Source organism: Malus domestica, chromosome 16 (genome assembly GCF_042453785.1).
Source record: "Malus domestica chromosome 16, GDT2T_hap1".
Taxonomy (NCBI): Eukaryota; Viridiplantae; Streptophyta; class Magnoliopsida; order Rosales; family Rosaceae; genus Malus; species Malus domestica.
The window spans coordinates 4,721,288-4,742,587 of record NC_091676.1 but is presented as its reverse complement, the minus strand read 5'-3'; the positions used below and the strand labels follow the sequence as shown (position 1 = coordinate 4,742,587).

General features: G+C 39.6%; 3 protein-coding genes across 3 annotated transcripts; 2 read left to right on the top strand and 1 right to left on the bottom strand.

The window, feature by feature from the left end:
* The first annotated feature begins 7,588 nt into the window (after nt 1-7,588).
* Nucleotides 7,589-10,194, top strand: LOC103425473 (ribulose-1,5 bisphosphate carboxylase/oxygenase large subunit N-methyltransferase, chloroplastic). Its single transcript, XM_008363557.4, has 6 exons — nt 7,589-8,197; nt 8,313-8,341; nt 8,770-8,981; nt 9,079-9,204; nt 9,295-9,699; nt 9,776-10,194. Exons 1-6 carry the CDS (start codon nt 7,707-7,709, stop codon nt 9,986-9,988), a joined length of 1,476 nt encoding a protein of 491 aa, XP_008361779.1. The 5' UTR covers nt 7,589-7,706; the 3' UTR covers nt 9,989-10,194.
* Nucleotides 10,047-13,981, bottom strand: LOC103425472 (rhamnogalacturonan I rhamnosyltransferase 1-like). The gene is made up of 8 exons (XM_008363555.4): nt 13,121-13,981; nt 12,416-12,483; nt 12,248-12,336; nt 11,997-12,159; nt 11,386-11,675; nt 10,983-11,187; nt 10,702-10,859; nt 10,047-10,621 (listed from the first exon to the last, which is right to left on the bottom strand). The coding sequence occupies exons 1-8, from the start codon at nt 13,374-13,376 to the stop codon at nt 10,348-10,350; spliced, it is 1,503 nt and encodes a 500-aa protein (XP_008361777.3). The 5' UTR covers nt 13,377-13,981; the 3' UTR covers nt 10,047-10,347.
* Nucleotides 13,982-19,079: 5,098 nt separating this feature from the next.
* Nucleotides 19,080-20,868, top strand: LOC103402865 (transmembrane emp24 domain-containing protein p24delta9). Its single transcript, XM_008341635.4, has 4 exons — nt 19,080-19,429; nt 19,539-19,748; nt 20,310-20,386; nt 20,490-20,868. Exons 1-4 carry the CDS (start codon nt 19,223-19,225, stop codon nt 20,632-20,634), a joined length of 639 nt encoding a protein of 212 aa, XP_008339857.3. The 5' UTR covers nt 19,080-19,222; the 3' UTR covers nt 20,635-20,868.
* Nucleotides 20,869-21,300: the final 432 nt, after the last annotated feature.

Here is a 21,300-nt window from a genome sequence, read left to right as displayed (position 1 = left end):
TGATCTTGTCTAGTCAATAGCATGCAGCATCAAACACACAAAAGTTGGAAATATTTTTAGATAAGGCATATGCGAATGTGTGACATCGAAACAAGGATTCGTTACTTTGACAAATTAGTAACAAGCGAGACACCTCATTCGGCAACTCTCTTCGCCTGAAGACTTGGGGGACTCCCACCATATGCTACTGCACCTTAATACTCGGCAGTCTCACAACCACTCAGTGACTTGGATTTTTCAAGTCTCCAACCGAGAAGTTTTCCTCACTCAGGAAATTAAGGGAACACTACCTCAAACTACATGCTTCACTCACAAAGCTTCAACAATACAGGTTTCAACAAAAGCAAAAATTCAAAGAACTTTATGAAGAAAGCTTTGGTGTATTTAACACAATATATTGAAATGAAGCAAAGCTTATTTATTAATATTTTCGATAAGCCACAAATATGTACATATACATGAGTCAAAATAAACAAACAAAAGGGAGCCTTCACAAAGGTTGCTTAGGGGAAGTCTCAGCAGTCGGTAGAGCCCCAGAAAGAGAAAGCACCGGAGGGTGGTTATCCGGAGCCTCAGTACTTGACAAAACCCCAGAAGGAGGAGGCATTGGAGGTTCATCATTTGAAGCTTCATTACCAGGTACAGCCCCAGAGGACGAAGGCAATAAATGCCTTTGGAACAAACCCACAAACCGCTGATGATCAAGTAAAACCTTACCATCAGATTCCTTCATCTGGTCAAGCTTCCTCTTCATGTTTGTAGCATAGTCATGGGCGAGCCGGTGCAACTGCTTATTCTCATGCTTGAGCCCTCTAATCTCCTGTTTGAGACTCATCACTTCAGCAGCCAATGATTCAACTTGGCGGGTTCTAGCAAATAGGCGTTGGGCCATATTAGACACAGAACCTGCACACTGAACACTAAGAGCCAGAAAGTCCTTAACAGCCAACTCATCAGACCGTTTGGAAAGTAGTTTGTTATCTTTGGGAGTGAGAAGGTTCCTGGCCACCACTGCAGCGGTCATATCATTCTTCATCACAGAATCCCCAACGGTAAGAGGACCAGTAGGGGATATGAAGGATGGGCGCCATATGTTGTCTGGAGAAAGCGTGGCTGTCTCTTCTCCAAGGTTCAGGTCAAAACGACGGTCGGAGGGTCCAGACATTTTCAAATGTGTTGAAGAAGGAAGAGGTCAGACAAATCAAGATCTTAGAAGTGCAAGAAATGAGCTTCTACTGGTAGAGATTCAGGTGTGCTGTGGAACTTAATGCCAGCCTCTATAAAAATCTGCACTCGACGGAGCTTCAGAAATCGAAGAGGCGTTTGCTTTCTCAAAAGCTGGGCTGCTCAGAGACCACGAGGGCCGATCTCAGAAATCGAAGAGGCGTTTGCTTTCTCAAAAGCTGGGCTGCTCAGAGACCACGAGGGCCGATCTCAGAAATCGAAGAAGCACCTGCTTTTTCAGCCTCGTCAGCACCTGTCACATGCACAATCAGCTTTGCGAAAATTACGGGCAATCTGTCGAAGATTTCTGGTGAAGTAAAAAGCACGTGAATCTTACTGTTCAATCACCGCTCTCCATATGCACCATCAACTCCTCGGGTACCACATATAACTTTGTCAAAGATCTCTGACAAAGTTTAGGCACGAGAATTTCGAAGTTCCAGCTACCCTACTATTACCCATAAGGGTAAAGGAACAGCACCACTGCTTGACAACTGGAAAGTCCATATGTGTGTCGACCTCCGTGTTTTGCGGCAAGACAGGTTGGCAAGAACGTCCAACCTTTACTCACATTCGAGAAAAGACTCCCAACATAATTACTTTCTCAAAAACCGGAGTAGCACCGCTTTCCGAATCTCGAGAGTCAGATCCTCGACGGGATTGCTTGTTTGAAAACCGAAGAGGCACAACTCTCAGAACTTCGAGAGCCAGATTTCCTTAGATAAAGCTTGTCTGTAATCTTCACACGTAATATCAGCTTTCCAGATACCACATACCACTTTTTCAAAGTGCTATGACAAAATTAAAACACGTGAAGCTGGCAGCTCCCACTACATTGCTGTGACCAAGAAGGGTAAAGGAATATCATTACTACTTGTTATTGGGAAATCCCTATATACATTGACCTCCCTCCTCAACGGACAGGCAAACCTGCAAAAATGCTCAACCCTTTCTCGCATTCGAAAAGGCACCCTCAACATAACCTCTCGAAATACTCAGCTTTATTTCCCCCCGATAATACCTCAGCAAATAAGCCACACCAAGAACAAGAGTATCTCATATCATCAGGGTCGAAAGCAAGAGTATCCCATATCATGCTTTCTCCCTATCTTTGTCTTTGTCCTTGTCCACACCTGCAGGACAAGGAGAAAGAGAGCAGTCAGTCGGAACCTGAAATCAAACCTCCAATTTGGAACTGACTGCCTGGAGCCTTTGCCTGGTTGCTTACTTAGCATTGCTCTCGAGTACTCATCCTCAACTGCTGTCAAGGTCACGAATTCAACCGGCAAATACCTCATGACAGTTGATCAGATATTGGCTCTTTACACTGAAGCTGCCAAGCGTGGATGAGTCACTATGAAGGAATGTTCTGAAGGACCATTTAAATGCAAAGGTTGCACACCACTTCTGCCATGCAAAAGATTGAAGCAGAAGGTTCAACGGTGAGCTGAAACAGATCACTACAGCACGACACCTTTCCATACCACATTCATTATTCCGTCAACAGCAAAAGTATCCCATATCATCAAGGTCGAACGTACTCTAGATTTGATGGACTTGTTTTGACCCTCAAATTTTTGAGTCGGCCTTATACTCTGAAGGGCACCAGAAAACCCTCCAGCACAGTTCAAGAATAAGCCTGTGGAAAGTTACTTCTTCAAAAGCAAAAGTATCTCATATCATCTCTTATCCATTTGCTTCTCCTTATCCTGGCAGTTGAATGAGAGACAAGGAGAAGGAGAACAATCAACCGGAAGCCGAAGTCAAACCTCTGATCCTGGGTTGCTTACTTGGAAGTTTGACTGCTTACCTTGTCTGTCACCTCTTTCGGCAGATCTCCTAGCTCGGCGACTTGGTGGACTCCTACTATAGGGTTTGTATCACACTTGACTAAGCCCGAAACTACAACTAAGCTTCAAGTGAAATTGATACATTACCTTGTGCGTCAACATCAGCTAAATACACCATTCCCGGATGGAGGAAAGGTACTTCCAGAGAAGGGCAGATGAAGATCAGACCACACTTCGGTACTTAGAAGTTTCGTGATTACTCAAGGGATTGGATCTTGCAAGTCCCCAACCGAGGAGTTTCCCTCACTCGGGAACTTAGGGGAGCACTGTTTGTACCATACTTGACCAATCCCGAAACTACCGAGCACCGGCCAACGCTATACTGTCAAGGACCCAGAAGAGTTCCCCTCCGACCAGGAGGCCAATCACTACTCGACACGTGTCAAGATTAGAAGCCAATCAGAGCGCAGCACGTGTCGACATCAAGAACCAATCATAACATGACACATGTCAATGTGACAAAGCTACAAGTTTTTCTATAAATAGGGGTCATTCCCCCACAATATTGCCTAATGCCATTTTGTGTTAAATCATTCACAAGAACTCACTAAATTGAGAGCTTGATCCTTTGTACTTGTGTAAGCCCTTCACTACTAATAAGAACTCCTCTACTCCGTGGACGTAGCCAATCTGGGTGAACCACGTACATCCTGTGTTTGCTTCTCTGTCTCTATTCATTTACGTACTTATCCTCACTAGTGACCGAAGCAACCAAGCGAAGGTCACAAAACCTGACACTTTCTGTTGTACCAAAGTCTTCGCTGATTTTGTGCATCAACAAGGAGCTTTCATCACAACAAGTGCACCATAAGTAACTTTCAATGTCTGTTCATATGAATGAAACCTGAAGCCCTTGGATTCCAAAGTACCCAAAGAAATAAGATTTTTCTTCAAATTCGGTACATACCGAACACCTGTCAACTCTTTAACCATGCCATCATACAACTTCAAACGAACTGTACCAATCCCTTTTGTTGTGCAAGGATTGTCATCTCCCATGAACACAACTCCACCATCAAACTCTTTCAAGCTTGAAAACCAATCCTTGTGAGGAGTCATATGATGAGTACAACCCGTATCCAACACCCACTTAGTAGCACAATCAAATGATGAGGAAGTGGTTAAAGCAAAATCAGAAAAATCTGTTTCAACCTCAGCAACATTAGCTTCGGAACTTTCTTTGCCTTTGGTCTTCAACCTAGGACAATCTTTCTTCCAATGGCCCTTATTATGACAAAATGCACATTCATCCATTTCCAAAGGTTTTCTACCTTTAGAGTTTCCTCTAGGTCGAGACTGTGATTTTTTCCTACTAGAAGATGATCTTCTCTCCGATGATCTACCTCTAACAAATAAAGCTTCAGAGGTACTATCATGATTTTTATCTCTATACCTCATTTCATAATTCATCAAGGCATTTGACACATCTTCAAATTTCACAGTTTCTTTACCATGCATAATAGTGGTAACAAAATGCTCATAAGAGTCTGGCAAGGAATTCAACAATATTAAGGCCTTGTCTTCATCCTTAATATCCTTATCTAAATTTAACAAGTCGGCAATCAACTTATTAAAAGCATCAAGGTGTCTAATCATTTTTGTACCTTCTTTGTATTGGAAGCGGTAGAGCTTTTTCTTCAAGTGTAGCCGGTTCTCTGCACTCTTCGTCATATATTTGTCTTCCAATTTTTGCCACAACACATTTGCTACCGTCTCCCGCATCACAAAATACTTCTGAGTTTTTGCAAGGCACAACCGAATTGAAGAGCAAGCCAACAAATTTAATTTTTCCCATTCCGGCTTCGACATAGCTTCCGGCTTCTCTCCCAAAGCGGCAAGTAGATCTTGTTGAGCCAACACATCTTTGACCTCACATTGCCACATCCCGAAGTTGTTTGTGCCATCAAACTTTTCAACTTCAAACTTTGCATTTTGCACAGTAGTTCTTGCAAACCCGGAGCTGTTTCCAAAAGGATTTTCATCTTGCCCGTCTGACATCTTTGGCAACTAGACAGTACCCAAGAGCAACCAGTGTTCTGATACCAATTGTTGTGCTAGGATAGCACCAAACCACGCGGAACCAAATTAAGCTAACCCACAGAAAATATATCAAATGAAATGCAAGAACAATATAGAGAAAATAACACCAAGATTTTAACGAGGTTCCTCCACAGTCAGTGTAACTGGAGTACGTCCTCGGAGCAGTAGGAGCTCACCCAATAATCCACTATCAACCAAATAGGAGTTTACAAAGTATTGGCAATCTCACAACCCAAAAGCCCAATACACCCAATAGCTCTCACACACCAAAGATACAAATAGAGAAAGAAATATAATTAATAATTTATTCTCTATACATATAGCTCAAAGCTATTACAACAACAACTACTTTGGTGGATGATTACTAACCAAATGAAGCAGCAACTTCTTCTTTCTTTTGGGCTCTCTAGAACTCTCCTTGCTCTCGGCAGAAAATGAGCTCACTTACTGAAAATGAGCTCTTCCTTCCTTATTTCTTCTATCCTAAAAAAGCCTCATAATTATGGCCTTTAAAAAAGCCACAAAACATGCCACAAAACAAGGAAACATAATCATGTTGTCCTTTCTTTTTTTTATAATTTTTTATAGCCAAAAGTTGGCCACTTGACCACATACTCCAACATAAGACATCAAAAGGAGCACCTGAATCACAAATAGCTTCAAGGTTTATAAACCCAGAAATACAGAGGTAATTAATCAAGTATACTTTGTATTCTTTGATTTTACAGGACGCTTCTCATCAGGGACGTCATTAGGAACATTGTGTATGGTGATCAAGCCCTTCAATCTCCCCATGCTTTCTTCTTTCACACAGACCAGTTGCCCAGGAAGAACATTTCGTAAGCGACAAGTTTTAGTGTAAATATATCATCGTATACAAACAAATTAGACTTAAAAATTCTTTTTTGCTGTGTTATAACGACAACTAGTACAACAAAAATGATAGAAAAGACTCCTATTAATCCATTGAATGGCTCCGAAAACGAGTTTATAATCAATAGTTAGGCGAATTCTCGTTGCTGTGTGCATTGACCAAAATCTTAATCTGCTAGAAGAACTGAAGAAGCAAAGCATTTAGGAAGAGCCCGTGCGAAGAAATATGGATGGTTTAAGTTTATAAGATCTAAAAGCTCAATAAAGGCTGCTATAAATTGTCCGAGTTTTCAAACCGTCTAATCTATAGCCAATTTCTTACTCATAACCCAACCCACTAAAATGGGTTATCCCTTTCTTGCGAAACCCATTTTGAGTATACTTCCTAAGAGAAATGCTAAAAGACTTTCAAAAGTGTGACTCATGAATTCTCTGACATTTAAAATTTTTAGTATAATGTTTTATAATATTGTCATAGAATATGAAAAATCACGTAATTGTGAGGTAGCAAAGAGTCAATGAAGATTTCTACCTTGAAAGAGTTTCCGTAGCATTTCTCTACTTCCGAATTTGCAACCAAATTCACACCTTTTGTTTTTTTATCTATGGTAAAATAATCTGAATAGGCCATGTTTCATTTTCACACCTACAAAATAACAAGCAATTTGAAGGATCAGTTGCCAAAACAGATGGAAATTTTTTAGGGAACTTTAACGAAAAACTTCTGTTACTGTTCATTTTAACGAAAAACCATATTTTTACACTAAAAAGTAAATCATGGTACTATTCACTTTACCCTATATTTTGTCATTATCGTTAAAATTCAAAATTTTCAAACCCTTTTCATTAGTTTTCCTAATTTTTTAACAATAGACTTTTTAAAGTGTTGGAACGTCCACAGCTGTTTGGTTGGAATTTTGTATTTTTATTTCCTTCTTTATAAATAACTTTTTTCCACTTTTTTTTTCCCATAATGTATTCTCTTTTTTTTTTTCCACAAAGTGTCTATTTTTTTCCACAAGGTAAGGTAAAGACTGATTAGTGTGTATTTTTCGTTATTGATTTCCCCAAAACAATCGTCACATATACATTCATCCGATTCTTTATGAAAGACATTCAGTCCATCAAAATAAAACTTAAAGTGGGTATTTATGCTATTCATGTCCTTTATATGAAAATAAAAGGACAAGGACCCATTCCAACTTGTACGAATTACAAATTTTAATTATTTAATACTACAGTCTATTGGTATTACTCTTCAATCGTAAGTGAGTGAGAAGTTTTGGATTCGATCCTCATCAAAAGCAAATTTGAAATATATTATTATTAGCCGATTGTGAGACTAAACTCACTCCTCTCTTTTAATATAGATTATTGTTTGTTCCTAAAAAAAAAAAAAAAAACCCTCTAATGAGAAATAATGCGTACGGAAATTATTTACCCACACCACCAGGTTTTTTGTTTTGTGGGAAGTGGCAAATTGTCACATTTGTGTACCTGAACAGTATGTATTAGTGCAAATTGTCACATTTGTGTAACTAAACAGCACGTATTAGTGCAGTCAAGATCATACACATCTCAGACAAAAAACCGTGAACATTTGATTAACAGTTGATAACGTATCAAGATAATCTTATCCACATGCAAATTCTATAATCCTTCACATAGGTTGAAACGCACTGCAAAAAACTAGAGAGAGAGAGTTACAGAGAGAAAACAATGGATACTCTCTTCACTCTATCTTCTTCATCCTCCAATTTCATCTTCCCCACTCCAAGAACAAAGCTTTCACTAGCAAAACCACCAACCCATCCCAAGAATCCCGTCCGCCTGGCCGTCACCGCTCTTTCCTCCCCGCTCCAATGCGACCCGTCGCTCCCTCCGCCGGTCCAAACCTTCTGGCAGTGGCTCCGGGACGAAGGCGTCGTCTCCGCCAAGTCCCCTGCCGCAAAGCCCGCCCTGGTCCCCGAAGGCATGGGGCTCGTCGCCCACCGAGACATTTCCAAAAACGAGGTCGTTTTGGAGGTACCCAAGAGGCTCTGGATAAACCCAGATACCGTCTCGGCCTCCGAGATCGGAGGTGTCTGCAGCGGGTTGAAGCCGTGGGTGTCGGTTGCTCTGTTTCTGATCAGAGAGAAAAGCAGAGCCGATTCCAAGTGGCGGACTTACCTTGATATCCTTCCAGAGTCGACCAATTCGACTGTGTTCTGGTGGGTTTTGGGTGATTTAGTAATTTTGTTTAGTGGCAATTTCAGGTTTTTAATGGGTATGTGGATTTGATTGTGGGGTTGATAAAGAGTTTGTCTTTGATGGGTTTCAGTGCAGGTCAGAAGAGGAGCTTGATCAGCTTCAAGGTTAGCCACTTTAACTGAAATTCATTAGGCCATGTTTGGAAGTACTTGTAACAACCATAAAAAGCACTTCCAATAAATCAAAATCGCTTCTAATAACAATTGGCATAAAAGTTAAGAAGTGTTTCTAGGTTAGAAAAGCACGTAGAAGTATTTTTTGTTAGAAAACCACACCTGGAAGCGCTTCTGGGTAAGCAAAGCACCTTAAAAGTGCTTTTTAGAAGAAGCACCTTCTTCCTTTTAGGGAGCACTTGGTCTTTTTTATTACAAATTTCGACGTGCTTCCAATGATGCTTCATTTGCGTAATGTTAATTAGGCCAATTTTGCTTAAGTTTGTGAGAGGGAGACAGCAAAACGACAGTTTTATCATACCCTTTGATTGTTGCAACTTTGAATCTTTGGTTGGATATGATGGAACTGAGATTTGCAGGAACCCAACTTTTGAGCACAACAATGAGTGTAAAAGAGTACGTGCGGACTGAGTTTCAAAAACTTGAACAAGAAACCATCCTCCCTAACAAACAGCTTTTTCCTTCTCCCATCACACTCGACGACTTCTTCTGGGCCTTTGGCATACTCAGATCGAGGGCATTCTCCCGCCTTCGTGGTCAGAATCTTGTTTTGATCCCTCTTGCAGACTTCGTAAGTTCTTGAATTCCCAATGCGAACACCTCAATCTTCGAACGTTATGATATCTTGGTTTTTTCCTTGGATATCAAGTAACGGATTCTTTTGTCAGATTAACCACAGTTCAAGCATAACCACGGAAGAACATGCATATGAGGTCAAAGGAGCAGCAGGTCTTTTCTCTTGGGATTATCTGTTTTCGCTACGGAGCCCCGCTACTGTCAAGGCTGGTGAGCAGGTGAAGTTTTCCTCTTTCTGTTTTCTTGGTGTTGGGCAGTGATAGCCTGTGCTCTGCAGCAGGCATCTCATGCTTCTCATTTCTGGACAGGTTTTCATCCAATATGATATAAACAAGAGCAATGCTGAGTTTGCTTTGGATTACGGATTCCTGGATTCCAACGCTAATCGCAATGGATTTACCTTAACGCTGGAAATATCCGAATCAGACCCATTTTACGAGGACAAGCTGGACATTGCTGAGACAAATGGTTTGGGTGCAACTGCGTACTTCGACATATTTTTGGAGAGTTCGCTTCCACCTGCATTGATTCCTTATCTGCGGCTGGTAGCTCTTGGAGGGACCGACGCTTTCCTCTTGGAATCTATATTCAGGAACGATATCTGGGGCCACCTTCAACTGCCGGTGAGCCCTGCCAACGAAGAGCTCATATGCAGAGTAGTCCAAGACGCCTGCAAATCCGCTCTTTCCGGCTATCCCACCACTATCGAAGAGGTATGTCTTCATTCCTTCGTACATCTGCATGCTTTGGTACATTTGTAACAACTGAATTACAAATCTTTCGTTGCAGGATGAGAAGCTGAAAGAATCAAAACTGGATCCAAGGCTTGAGATTGCTGTTGGAATAAGGCAAGGGGAGAAGAAGGTGCTGCAGCATATTGACGGGATTTTCAGGGCCAGAGAATCAGAGCTACCTCAACTGGAATACTACCAGGAAAGGCGTCTCAAGGATCTCGGCCTCTGCGGGGAGCTCGAAGACATTGTCTTCTGGGAACCCAAGTAGGGAAAATTCATGTCACTAAGAGAACAGTCATAAACTAGTTTCATCTATTGACAAACGCTTTCGTCTATATTCGTGTTATTTGTAATTTATATAGAACTGAACATCACTCGATTCGTGTCAATTTGTGAAATACATGAGAAAACGAAAGAATCATATGGACAAATTGAAAGATTAGAAACGAATGAATACATCTTTGGACGCCCAAATGGGGAACTCGAATCCTTTTTATACCGTTCCCTACAAAACTCTCGTGTGTGTGTGTACATGCTTTTACTAATATGAAAAGCCACATCGATTTGTTTACCCCTCTCTTCAAGACAATTCTGTGGAAGGTTGAATCCCGATTTGATCGCTCGCAGTCACCCGGTTTTACTTGAGTTGCCAGGGCTAAGCAAGTCGTCGCAATTTGGTTCCTCGCAGAGGCACTCCTGCGGATTTGCATAAAAATAGTCTTCCTCCTTCGGCCTGTCTGCAATAACTCTGCGTCGAGTTGGCTGTCCCATTCTTTTCTCGTGTATGGATCGCACAGCATCTGAAAATTCATTCCATGAACGTGTTCCATTAAGATGCAAGTCCAACAACTCCACAAGTCTTTTCCTATCCAGCAAGATGCTTTTTTTAAACCCAAGGTATCTGCACGAAATATAGTTAGAGGTGTGTTTATTATTTTATGATACAAAACCCTACACCGCCTTGTGAGAGTGTTTGCATACCTTCGATGACCCTCAACAAGTTTCGCCATGTTCCCATCATATGTAGGAACAAAAGTATTACTAGCTACCGCAACTATAAAATCCAAAGCTGCCATTTGAGATGAATGATTCTGAAACTGTCGCAACTCCTCCGGAGCAAGAAGCGTTTCCTTCTTAACCTGAAACAGACAAGCAAGATGACCGAAGTGTTTCAACAACCATTCAGTGCAAGAACTAATATAACGAGTCCCAAACGTGCAACAGTAAAAAGACATGATACATATTTTAGAAAATCAACTCACAATCTGTGGAAATGCAGCTCGTAGCCGGCCCAGTCTCCTTTCACTACCATAAATATCACCAGCTGCTATATAGATTTGTGTGTCCGTACTAAAACCCAAAGCTTGCAAAATTAATGCACTCTCCTCGGGTGTTAGAGGACACAGACCTTGAGATCTCTTCTCTTCAGACACTATCTCTTTCTCTCTCCACCAAGGATATGCGTATCTGAATGAAACGTCCACCAATACATGTTGCATGTAAGTCAAGCTCAATTTTTTTTTTTTTGCTAGGTACAATAAAGTTCAAAGCATGCCTCTTTATCAAGCAAACCATAATAAAGTAATACTAATGAAGATTGTTTGTTGCTTGAATTTCAAATAAACATTCCACAAAACTAATGGTCAAATTTTGAACACAACAAACCTTAATCGTTTGAGCTCGTCAGCTTCTTCCTCAGTGCAGCCATGAGTACAACCTGAGAAAGCCAACATGTCCATCTCGTACCTTAGATGCAAAGCCACATAAGGTCCCTTTTCTTGAAGTATACGAACCAATTTGTACCCTAAAGCCTCGATCTCGGGAGTGAACTTCAGTGCCTGGAAATTAACACGACACCGGAGTTTCTGAAGATCAGGAGGTATCAAATTGTTTGCCAAACGTGCATCTGTTCTGTTAAAGTGCACCACCTTATGCTTGCTAATAAGTGGCAAAATCTGCATAACAGAATGAAGACACTGAATCAGGATGCGTTACTGAAAAGTTGAAACTTCTGCATACAGAATCAAATGCATTCAATCAGTAAGCAGAGAAAACAGATAAACTATGAAGCCCACAAAACAGAGACATAAAATATCTTTTGTCACACTACAATTTGGAATATGCATTAGTTACATCTCTATGTTAGGCAAAAGTGAATTGTATGTTATCCATAGGATGATAAATAGTTAACAAACCAAGCTATAGAATCACCAATTTAGTATTCAAAAGACCAGATACTTTGTTGGCCAAAATAACTGGGAAGAGAGGACACAAACCTGTTCCAGGTAGTATTTTTCGTTTGACCAACTAATAGGAGGCATCTGGAGCGGCTTATATCCATATTTTCTACTAAACATTTTTGGAAGTCTTCTGACAATTCGAACTTCATCTCGCAGTGAATCAATGAAATGTCTTACATCAAAGATATCCTCAAAATTACTGCAAAAAAATACCAATAGTTGAAATTAATAAGCATAAGCGAATGATTTTTATATGTCACGGTTTCATTCAGACCAAGGACTATTACCTAGGATCAGCCCAGAAAGATGTCTTATCGAGCTCTGGAACAACCAATGTAAGATTTAAAAGCCGGGCAACAGTGACCATGTCACAAATCTGAAATGCAAAAGCTTATGTCAATAGCTAGACATAGGATAAAGTAACAATGAAAAATAAAGAAGAAAACAGCACAAACCGCAGCACGCATTTGATTCAAGCCCCCGTTGCAGGAAACTCTAAGAAACCCATTACTTGTATAATTTCCTGCAAAACTCAGGTCATTAGGCATACATATCTAACCAGGCTCCAGATACTACAACGGAACCGAACATGCACTCAGAAAATCTTACGGTCTCACCACACAACCTATTTGACAACATTAAAACCTTGAAATAACAAACTTCTCACAAAAGCAAATTTTAATTTCAACAAAAAAGAGATCCAAAATTATAGTTCTTGTAGGCATTCTTTCATGCGTCATTCCAACTGCCACTCACCTCATACAAGGTGCCGAGTCTGCAGTGAGCCGAAAAATATTAGACAACAACGACGTATATGAGCACGCCTAACCATAAACAAATTCTCCATCAATAACTAAAAACAACCTACTCCCTCCTCCTAACCTCAAATGATCCAAACTTAAACAAACAATCCTCCAACGCTGCCAAATCGGTTTGCATTCCTCAATCGAAAAATCAATTTCATGGCCTAAACTCTGAATTCATGAACAAAATCCGGCAACATTTACAGAACTCAATTGAAGTAGTGCACTACTCTCAAATTAAAACTACAGAAATTACATTCATGCTCAACACAAGTGAAACTAACAAAATTATCTGCACTACAAAACAATTTAAGTTAAACAAAAAACAGAGCTTTTCTTTTTAATCTAAAAACTCACTGGCGGGGAGAAGAGGCGGCGGCGAGGGAACCGCAGGAAGTGGCAGCTGCGTGATTTCGGATATCCGATGGGTTATATTGGAGACCAAACGCGGATGCCATAGCTCCCCAACCGCCACTAACTGGACCAAACACGTCCACAGAAACAAGCTCGAACACACCCGAATGAACCACACCTGCAACCGCGTCCGCCCAATCACCGGCGCTGGAATCTTATCGCATCGCACCTGTAAACCGCCCTCAGATCTAACCTCCATTCCTCTTTCACAGACCACATCGCCACTTCATCGATCGTTTCCAAAAATCCCAAAAAAAGAAAAGAAAAAAAAAACCAATTCAAATTCAACTCATGCAATCCCCAATTTCAATCCCGCATTTCCGAATCAAACACACTTGGGAGCCGTAAAAAGCCCAGATTTTGAAACGGGAACAAGTTCGAAACTTTGTGTGAAAAATCGGTGCGGAGAGGCAGGAGGTTGAAATTTCACGAGTAAAATGGATGACCCAATTAAAAATCTCAACGACCCAATGCGACCGCCAGGCCCTTTTTTATTTTCCTTTTGCTTCCTCCTTTTTCCGTGAAAAATCTTCCAATTTTCTCAGCAACGCGCTATGAACTCCTTTTTAGTAAAAAAAATTTTTAAAAATGAAGAAAATAATTGAGGAACATTTGGTTGGTTAGATTCAGGTTTCGTCCTAAGTTGCAAATTTTAACAGCAGTTTTTTACTTTTTACAGTTTTACTTACTCGTCTGATAAGTGCTGTCAATTTTTACTATTAATTTTTTGAATTTTAGCTGTCGATATTTTTTTATTTGGTTTATTAAAGTAGACAGTAAATTGCAGTGGAAAAACCAAGATCCACCTTTAATTAGCTGATGCTCGTTCTTTTAAATTAAGAAATAAAACAAAATTAGATGGATTTAAATTATATACTTTTAGATTTGGCACGCAGCCAATATATTTCCTTTGTAACATAATTATATTAGGATAAATCCAAACTATGTTACCAAATTTGCTATGTATTTATTTGATATATAAAGTCCAAATTATCATAAAAATAAAAAATTAATGGTGTTTAAAACTTTAAAACATGCATGTCTTTGCAATACACAAGAAAAAATTAGAGTAATAGTCTCTGAATTTTAGCTCAATTAGAATTTTAGTCGCTAAACTAAAAATATGTGAGTACTAGTTCTTGAATTTGTTATGATGTGGAACAATGATCTTTTTAGCTAATTCTGTTAGAACATCCATCCAAATAAAAGATTTAAAGAAACAAAAATAGTGAAAGCTAAAACTCAAATTTCTTCATATAAAATCCGATATAACTTTTTTACTTGACTACACTACACTAAGTAAAGTCATTAATTATATTTAACTTTACACATTTTACGTTTTTCAAATACCTAAAATACCTCTAGTTGCATGTTCAATGTGCACAATTAATTCTATGTGGATTTTAAGTGGTACTGTTGACCCTAGAAACTACAGAGCCTACGTGGCGCGCAGGCCGAGTATTTTCTAAGCTAACTACGTCCTTCGGTGATTGCGGGGCGTGCCAACTCGTCGGCCGAGCTCGGCCGAGGAGTAAATTTGATGATGTAGCGTTGAGCGCGCTGCTGACTTCTGTGTCTTGCGATTGCGGCCGAGGAAGGAACAATTCTCGGCCTCTTGGGTTCTAGAGCCTGAAGACAAGGCTGCTAATTTGCGAAGTTCAATCTCAAATTCGGCTGTCAATGTGCCGAATACAGTAACCTGGTAACACCTCACTTCGCCGAGAAGGCTGATGAGATGACCTCGACCAATAAGGATTCGGAAATCCTTCTCGACCGAGACTTGGATAGGTAACCAGTCGTCCTCGCCGTAGTGCTGTTGATGCCAACGGAAGATGCTGCGAGATCGGCTGATTCTACGGTGACAGAGCTATCTATGCCGACTTAAGATATCACCGGTTGCCTTCACAGTGCTGTTGATGCCAACGGAAGATGTGTCGGCGAAAAAAGAAAATAAAAAATCTCAAGGTGTTGAGAAAGTTTGCGCATGGCAGTTTTGTGTGTGTGTTGGAGATAATCCCTTGAATGATGCACAGCCTCCTCTATTTATAGCACTAGATACCTTTGAAGTCGAGTCAAAACCCTACTCGAACTAGGTCTTCTTCTCCGGATCAAACACCCACTCGACCAGTCCTATGTTTACTAGGATTGTGAGCCTAGTCCTCTATTGAGCCGGATTCACTTCCGGGTTATTACCCTTTCCGAGACTCCTTATCGCGTTAGGACTCGACTAGTAAATGTAATATGACCTAGCCGACCTAGGTTTAGGAGCCCACGTACTAAATGATCCAAGGCTCCCCTGTCGCCAGGCCTCCCGGGCCGAAAGTGGTTCTATACTCGGCCCAACATGTTAATTTGAGCCCAAACACTCTTACTTGAGGATATAATTTGCATCATATCCATCCCGTTTAAGAATATGTCAAGATAATTCAAATTAAAAGATAATTATGATAAAAACCATAATATTATCTTTTAACAAAAATATTTTCACTTTTCCATCCGACGGCTGAGAACTATGTTTACTCTACGGTCTCGATTACACGGGCCGATGATGTAAATTTGGGTCCAAACAGGTACGAAAAGAAAAATGAAAAAAAAAACACTAATATTGTAAATTCATTGCATGTTACATGAGAGTTTATGATTTTCATGTTTTGTAATTAATTTGGTTGTAATTGATCACGTGCATTCATGTTTCTCTCACTCTCACTTCAGAAAATTTACTTCTAATTGATATAGGAATTGGCTTAGCTGAATTCCTCCATCCCTTAGTATAAAAATATCGATGTACTCAAAAATAAAAAATAAAATTGAAATAGGAATTAATTAAGTAAGTTTTCTTAATCTCAACAACATTTTTCAATTTAAACATACTTTTTTTAGTGAAATAATTTATCTATTAAATTGTTTATTACAAAAATAATTGTACCTATAATTTTACAAGATCATTTATCTACCGTATTTTTGGATATCTCATTTCCCTCTTACGTCAAGTCTCCTTACCTCCATTTTTTTTTCAAATGAAAACTAATAAAAAAAAACTTGAAAACTTTGAGTTTTAACGATAAAAAAAAAATAAAAGATAAAGTGAATAGTACCATAATTGATTTTTTAGTGTAAAAATATGATTTTTCGTTAAAATAAACAGTATCGAAAACTTTACATTAAAGTTATCATTTTTGAATGAGTGAAGCGGGCAAAAAGCAGTGTGAAGCAAAGCAAGGGGCAAAAATGTCATGAACCATGAAATCATGGTAATGTACCTATAATTTTATAAAATAAATTCCAAATTGATGTAAGATGCTGAGCATTTCTGTATAATTCTCACATATATAATTATTTTCTTTGAAACTGCTGTTATTTAATATATGTGCATTCAATTCTGAAAATGATCGTACACTTGGGTACTGTTTGGTATATGGGGCAGGACGGGACAGAACGGGATGAGCCGTTCCGTCTCATGTTTGGTGCGCCTAAAAACTGTGGAACGGGTTGTCCCATGGGACAAAATTTGGCTAATTTTTTGTTCCATCTCTTCCCTCTGGAACGACCTGTTCCACATATGTGGAACACAAATTTATAACATTTTATGACAAAATTTCTGCTTATCTTTTTCAATATTTACATCATCCGTTCCGTCCTGTTCCGTTCCATCCCGTCCCGTATGCTTACCAAACGGTAACTTGCAGATCGACGGAGACACAGCACGTATGAATGCGATCTGCAATATTAAGGGCTGGTTTGGTATTGCTGTGCTTTGAAAAAAAGCTGTTGTGAGAATAAGCGGCTGTGCTGTGAGAATAAGCGGCTGTGAAATAAATCAGCAGAGTGTTTGGTAAATTTTTTTGTAAAAGTGCTTTTGAAAAAAAAAAGCAGTTTGATAGTGGGTCATTTCATTAAAGGAGCAATGTAGCTCCGTGTGCTTTGAAAAAAAGCCAGTTTTCCAAAGCTACAAATACCAGCTTCAGCTTTTTCCTTTGATTTCAGCTTATTCTCACAGCAGCTTCCAAAATAAGCCTTTTTTTTTCAGTTTACCAAACGCCTAAAACCCTCACAGCTTTTTTTCATTGGTGTTTTTTTTTCAATCACCTCACTCCCAAACCACCCCTAACACTGTCAGACTGGCTAGTGGATATGTAGGCTAAGCTGGCAATTTCCGAATATATACATTCTTCGTAGCCACTTTACTCCGCGTAAAATGTTTATTCAACGAGTTACCGTCAGACTGGCTAGTGGATATGCAGGCTCACGTGAAATAAATGTCTTAGCGCATGAAAAAGATAAGATATATGTCCTTAGGTTATTGTTATGGACATTGCACAGCTAAAATAAGGTGTTAGAAATTATCTCGTTTGCTTACATGGCGTGAGACCATCCCATGTAATGGGTTTGGACTTTGGTACTCCCAAATAGGCTAAAGACTACATTATCGAATAGTATGACCTAGTGTATCTTTGTAAGTCCATTTTCAATCGAATGAGGGTTAAATGGCTCGTTTTAATCTTCTGGCTCTTCAAGATATTAATATTTTAATGAACAATACATGGTCATATTTGCCTCTATCTCCAACTGAGGGCCAAAGGCCAGAGGGCTCGTTTTAGCCTTGTCACAAAAAAATATCTTCAACCGAGGGCCAAAAAACTATAGTATGGAATGTGAAAAATTAAAATAAAATAAGATAAGACAATATGAAATGGTGAAAAATAAGTTAGAAATGGTGTAGGAAAAAAAATTAAAAAATTAAATTAAACCCCCCCCCCCAAAAGTGAGCTATTAAAAAACAAAGTGGGCTTGGATCAAAAAAGTTCATAAACCCTAAACCTAAAGTGGCTTGAAAGCCCTAAAGTGGGTGGAAAGAAAAAAAAAAAAAAAAAAAAAAAAAAGGGCTTGCTGGCTAGCTAAATATGGCCAGCCGGTTGGCCCTCTAGCCCCTTTTTTGTCCCATAGGTCGCACAGCTATTTGGCCTAGCCCTCGGTTAGAGATAATTTTCGGACTATTTTCGACCATCTGGACCCTTTGGTTGGAGATTGTCTAACCTTCCACACCTCAACCCCTCTAGCAAGCTCCGTAAAACCCACATATCTTGGGTCATGTGAGTTTGGTAGATGTCGGGTTTAAACAAATGTATTCGGAATGACATGATATATTTCTTTATTTGGTGTGGCATGATAATTAATCAAAATTTGTGTAAAACCTTACTTAACTACTAATTTTTTTTTTCAAATAAATATGTATAATGTAATCTGGACAAGCATGGGGTCATACAAACGCACATAGCAATTGGTCAATCCACTTGGGCTTTCCTGTGCAATTTTTGGACCCCAACAATTTCATGAAGCAAAATTTGCACCATAACCATAAGCAATATGATGAACGTATGTGAAGTTCAGAGAAGCACGGGAAAGTAAAATTCAACAATCACAATGTTCATCAGTTGCTTGGTTACCATGTTGTTTGTTTGCAACCCTAAGAATGTCCAAAAAACAAAAAGAAATTTTCTTAAGAAATCACTAAACTATTTGCTGTATTGCACTCCAAACTTTTTTATAATTAGAAAAAAGAATACATGATTTAAAGACAAGAAACTTGACGTAAGTGGTCTTTTACCATAATTGTGAAAAAGTGTTGAGTCTTTGTATAACTGCATAGATTCGAATCATATCAATGATTAATTTAACAAAATCTATTATTTGTCAAAAAAAAATAGAAACGAAATTTGACACAAATAAACCACTCATGGTTAAATTCCAAAACCGGCCTATTAAATTTATTAAAAAAAAAAAAAACGAGAAGTCCAACACAGCAACATTTGCAATTTACGTGTATCAACGAATGACGAACAAACACGTGTTCAAAAAGCTGACATGGCCTGGTCTAAATTAAAGCAGGCCCAAACGGCCCAAACCGTAAAATCTGCACAAACGAAGGATTCCAGATTCTCTGACTCACCTCCGAAGAGAACGAAGAACAACCCCCTCCCCCTTTCCTCTCGGTTTCTCTCCGAGTCGCCGCATTTTTCCCACCCGAGTCATCCCTCAGTCAGAGCAATGGTCGGATTGCGCCTTCTGCTTGCTGCCGTAATCTCAGGGTTCTTATTATCTACATCCGAATCTCTGCGGTTCGAGCTGCAATCCGGTCACACGAAATGCATCGTCGAAGACATCAAAACCAACGCCATGACCGTCGGAAAATACAGCGTCGTCAACCCCAACGAGGGTCAGCCCATGCCCGATTCCCACAAATTGACCGTCCGGGTACGCCTTGATTTCTTCAATTTTTCTACCCAAATGTTGAATTTTTAAGAGTTTTATTTTTTGTTTCGAAACAATTATTGGGTTTAATTGTATTTGTATATATGTATAGGTGACGTCTCACCACGGGAACAACTATCACTACTCGCAGCTGGTGGAATCGGGGCAGTATGCGTTTGTGGCGGCGGAGGAGGGAGATTACATGGCTTGCTTCTGGGCGCCGGATCACAAGCCCCAGACGACGTTGACCATTGAATTCGATTGGAAAACCGGCGTCGCCGCCAAAGACTGGTCCAATGTCGCTAAGAAAGGCACCGTTGACGTAAGCATCTTCCTACCCTTTCTTATTTTTTGAATTTTGTATTAATTTTCAGCTGAATTTAGCTCGTTTTAATCACGACATTGCTATGGATTTAGCTTAAACACTGTTAACTGTGTAGTAATTTTGTTTAATTTTTATCTAAAACAGATTGTTAATACAAATGATTTATGTTTAACCATTACTAGTAATTGAAGCTTGTCTGCTAATGTAATTGTCAATAAATCTGATTTTATCAAATCAACAAGCTTTCCCTCATACTTTTCTGAATAGAGCAAAAAGGATGGTGCTTCCTTTTCGAATTCAGGTCCTCTCCGGATCTCGCAGTCGGGAGACGGACCTAGAAATCCAGACCGTTCAAGAGAGGGAGAAGGAGAGATGCAGACCTTTGATTTGTGCGAGGAGGGTCTAATGGGGGCTGTAGGATTTTAAAATGAGTGATCTGGATTTTTCGGTCCGTTTGCTCTAGACTGCAAGATCCGGAGGATCTCGATTGATTCGGGTGAACAAAATACGGAAATTGAGGTATTGAGACATTGTCATGCCTTTTTTCTTACATGCCAGGGAATGGAATTAGAGCTTAGGAAGTTGCTCGATACGGTTACGTCCATTCACGAGGAGATGTCCTATCTCCGTGGAAGGTAAGCGACGATTCTCCGTCCTTCGAAAGTTCGAATATTTCATGGCGGAAGTATATTTCTCGTTTCGGCATTTTACGTTTTTTATGCCCAATGTTTGTTTCAGGGAAGAAGAGATGCAGGACCTCAACAGAACAACGAACTCGAGGATGGCCACGTTGAGTCTTCTTTCGCTTTTTGTTTGCTTAGCAGTCGCAGGTATGCAGTTGTGGCACCTCAAGACCTTCTTCGAGAAGAAGAAGCTTATCTAATTTATTTCGGGAGGGTTTTGTAGTTCCATCTTTCAATGCTTGTTTTGTAACGTAGTTAACAGAACAATGTATGTTGGGATACGACCGATTATCGGATCACGTTGTTAGATGAAGTAGGGCAACCAAATGTTCAGTACAACATGTTATGTTTCGTTTGTCCTTCGTTGTAAAGACTATTTACATAAAAATTTAAAAGAAAACTAATGAAAAGAGCTTGAAAATTTTGAGATTTAACGATATGAACAAAATAAAAGGTAAATTGAATAATACCTGAATTGATTTTTTAGTGTAAAAATATGGTTTTTCATTAAAATGAACAATACCAGAAACTTTTCGTTAAAGTTCCCAAATTTTAACCGAATTTCTCGATCCTCTGCTTCGGATGAGAGTACACTTTTTTTTGAAAAGATGGATGAGAGTACACTTGTAAATCGATCTTGATCAGAAACGCGAGGTTAGACATACCTGGCCTTAGAAACGCGAGATTTGACATACCTGGCCTTAGAAACGGAATCTCCACAAAACGGATATCTCCAACAAGGTCAAGAGAACTCTGCAAGATCAGCAAATTCTTCCAAGTTCCGACACAGTTTCAAGGTCGAGAACTTTTTCTTCAACCACTAAAGAAAGAAGTGAGAAGAAAACATATAATCCCGAGTCCCGACT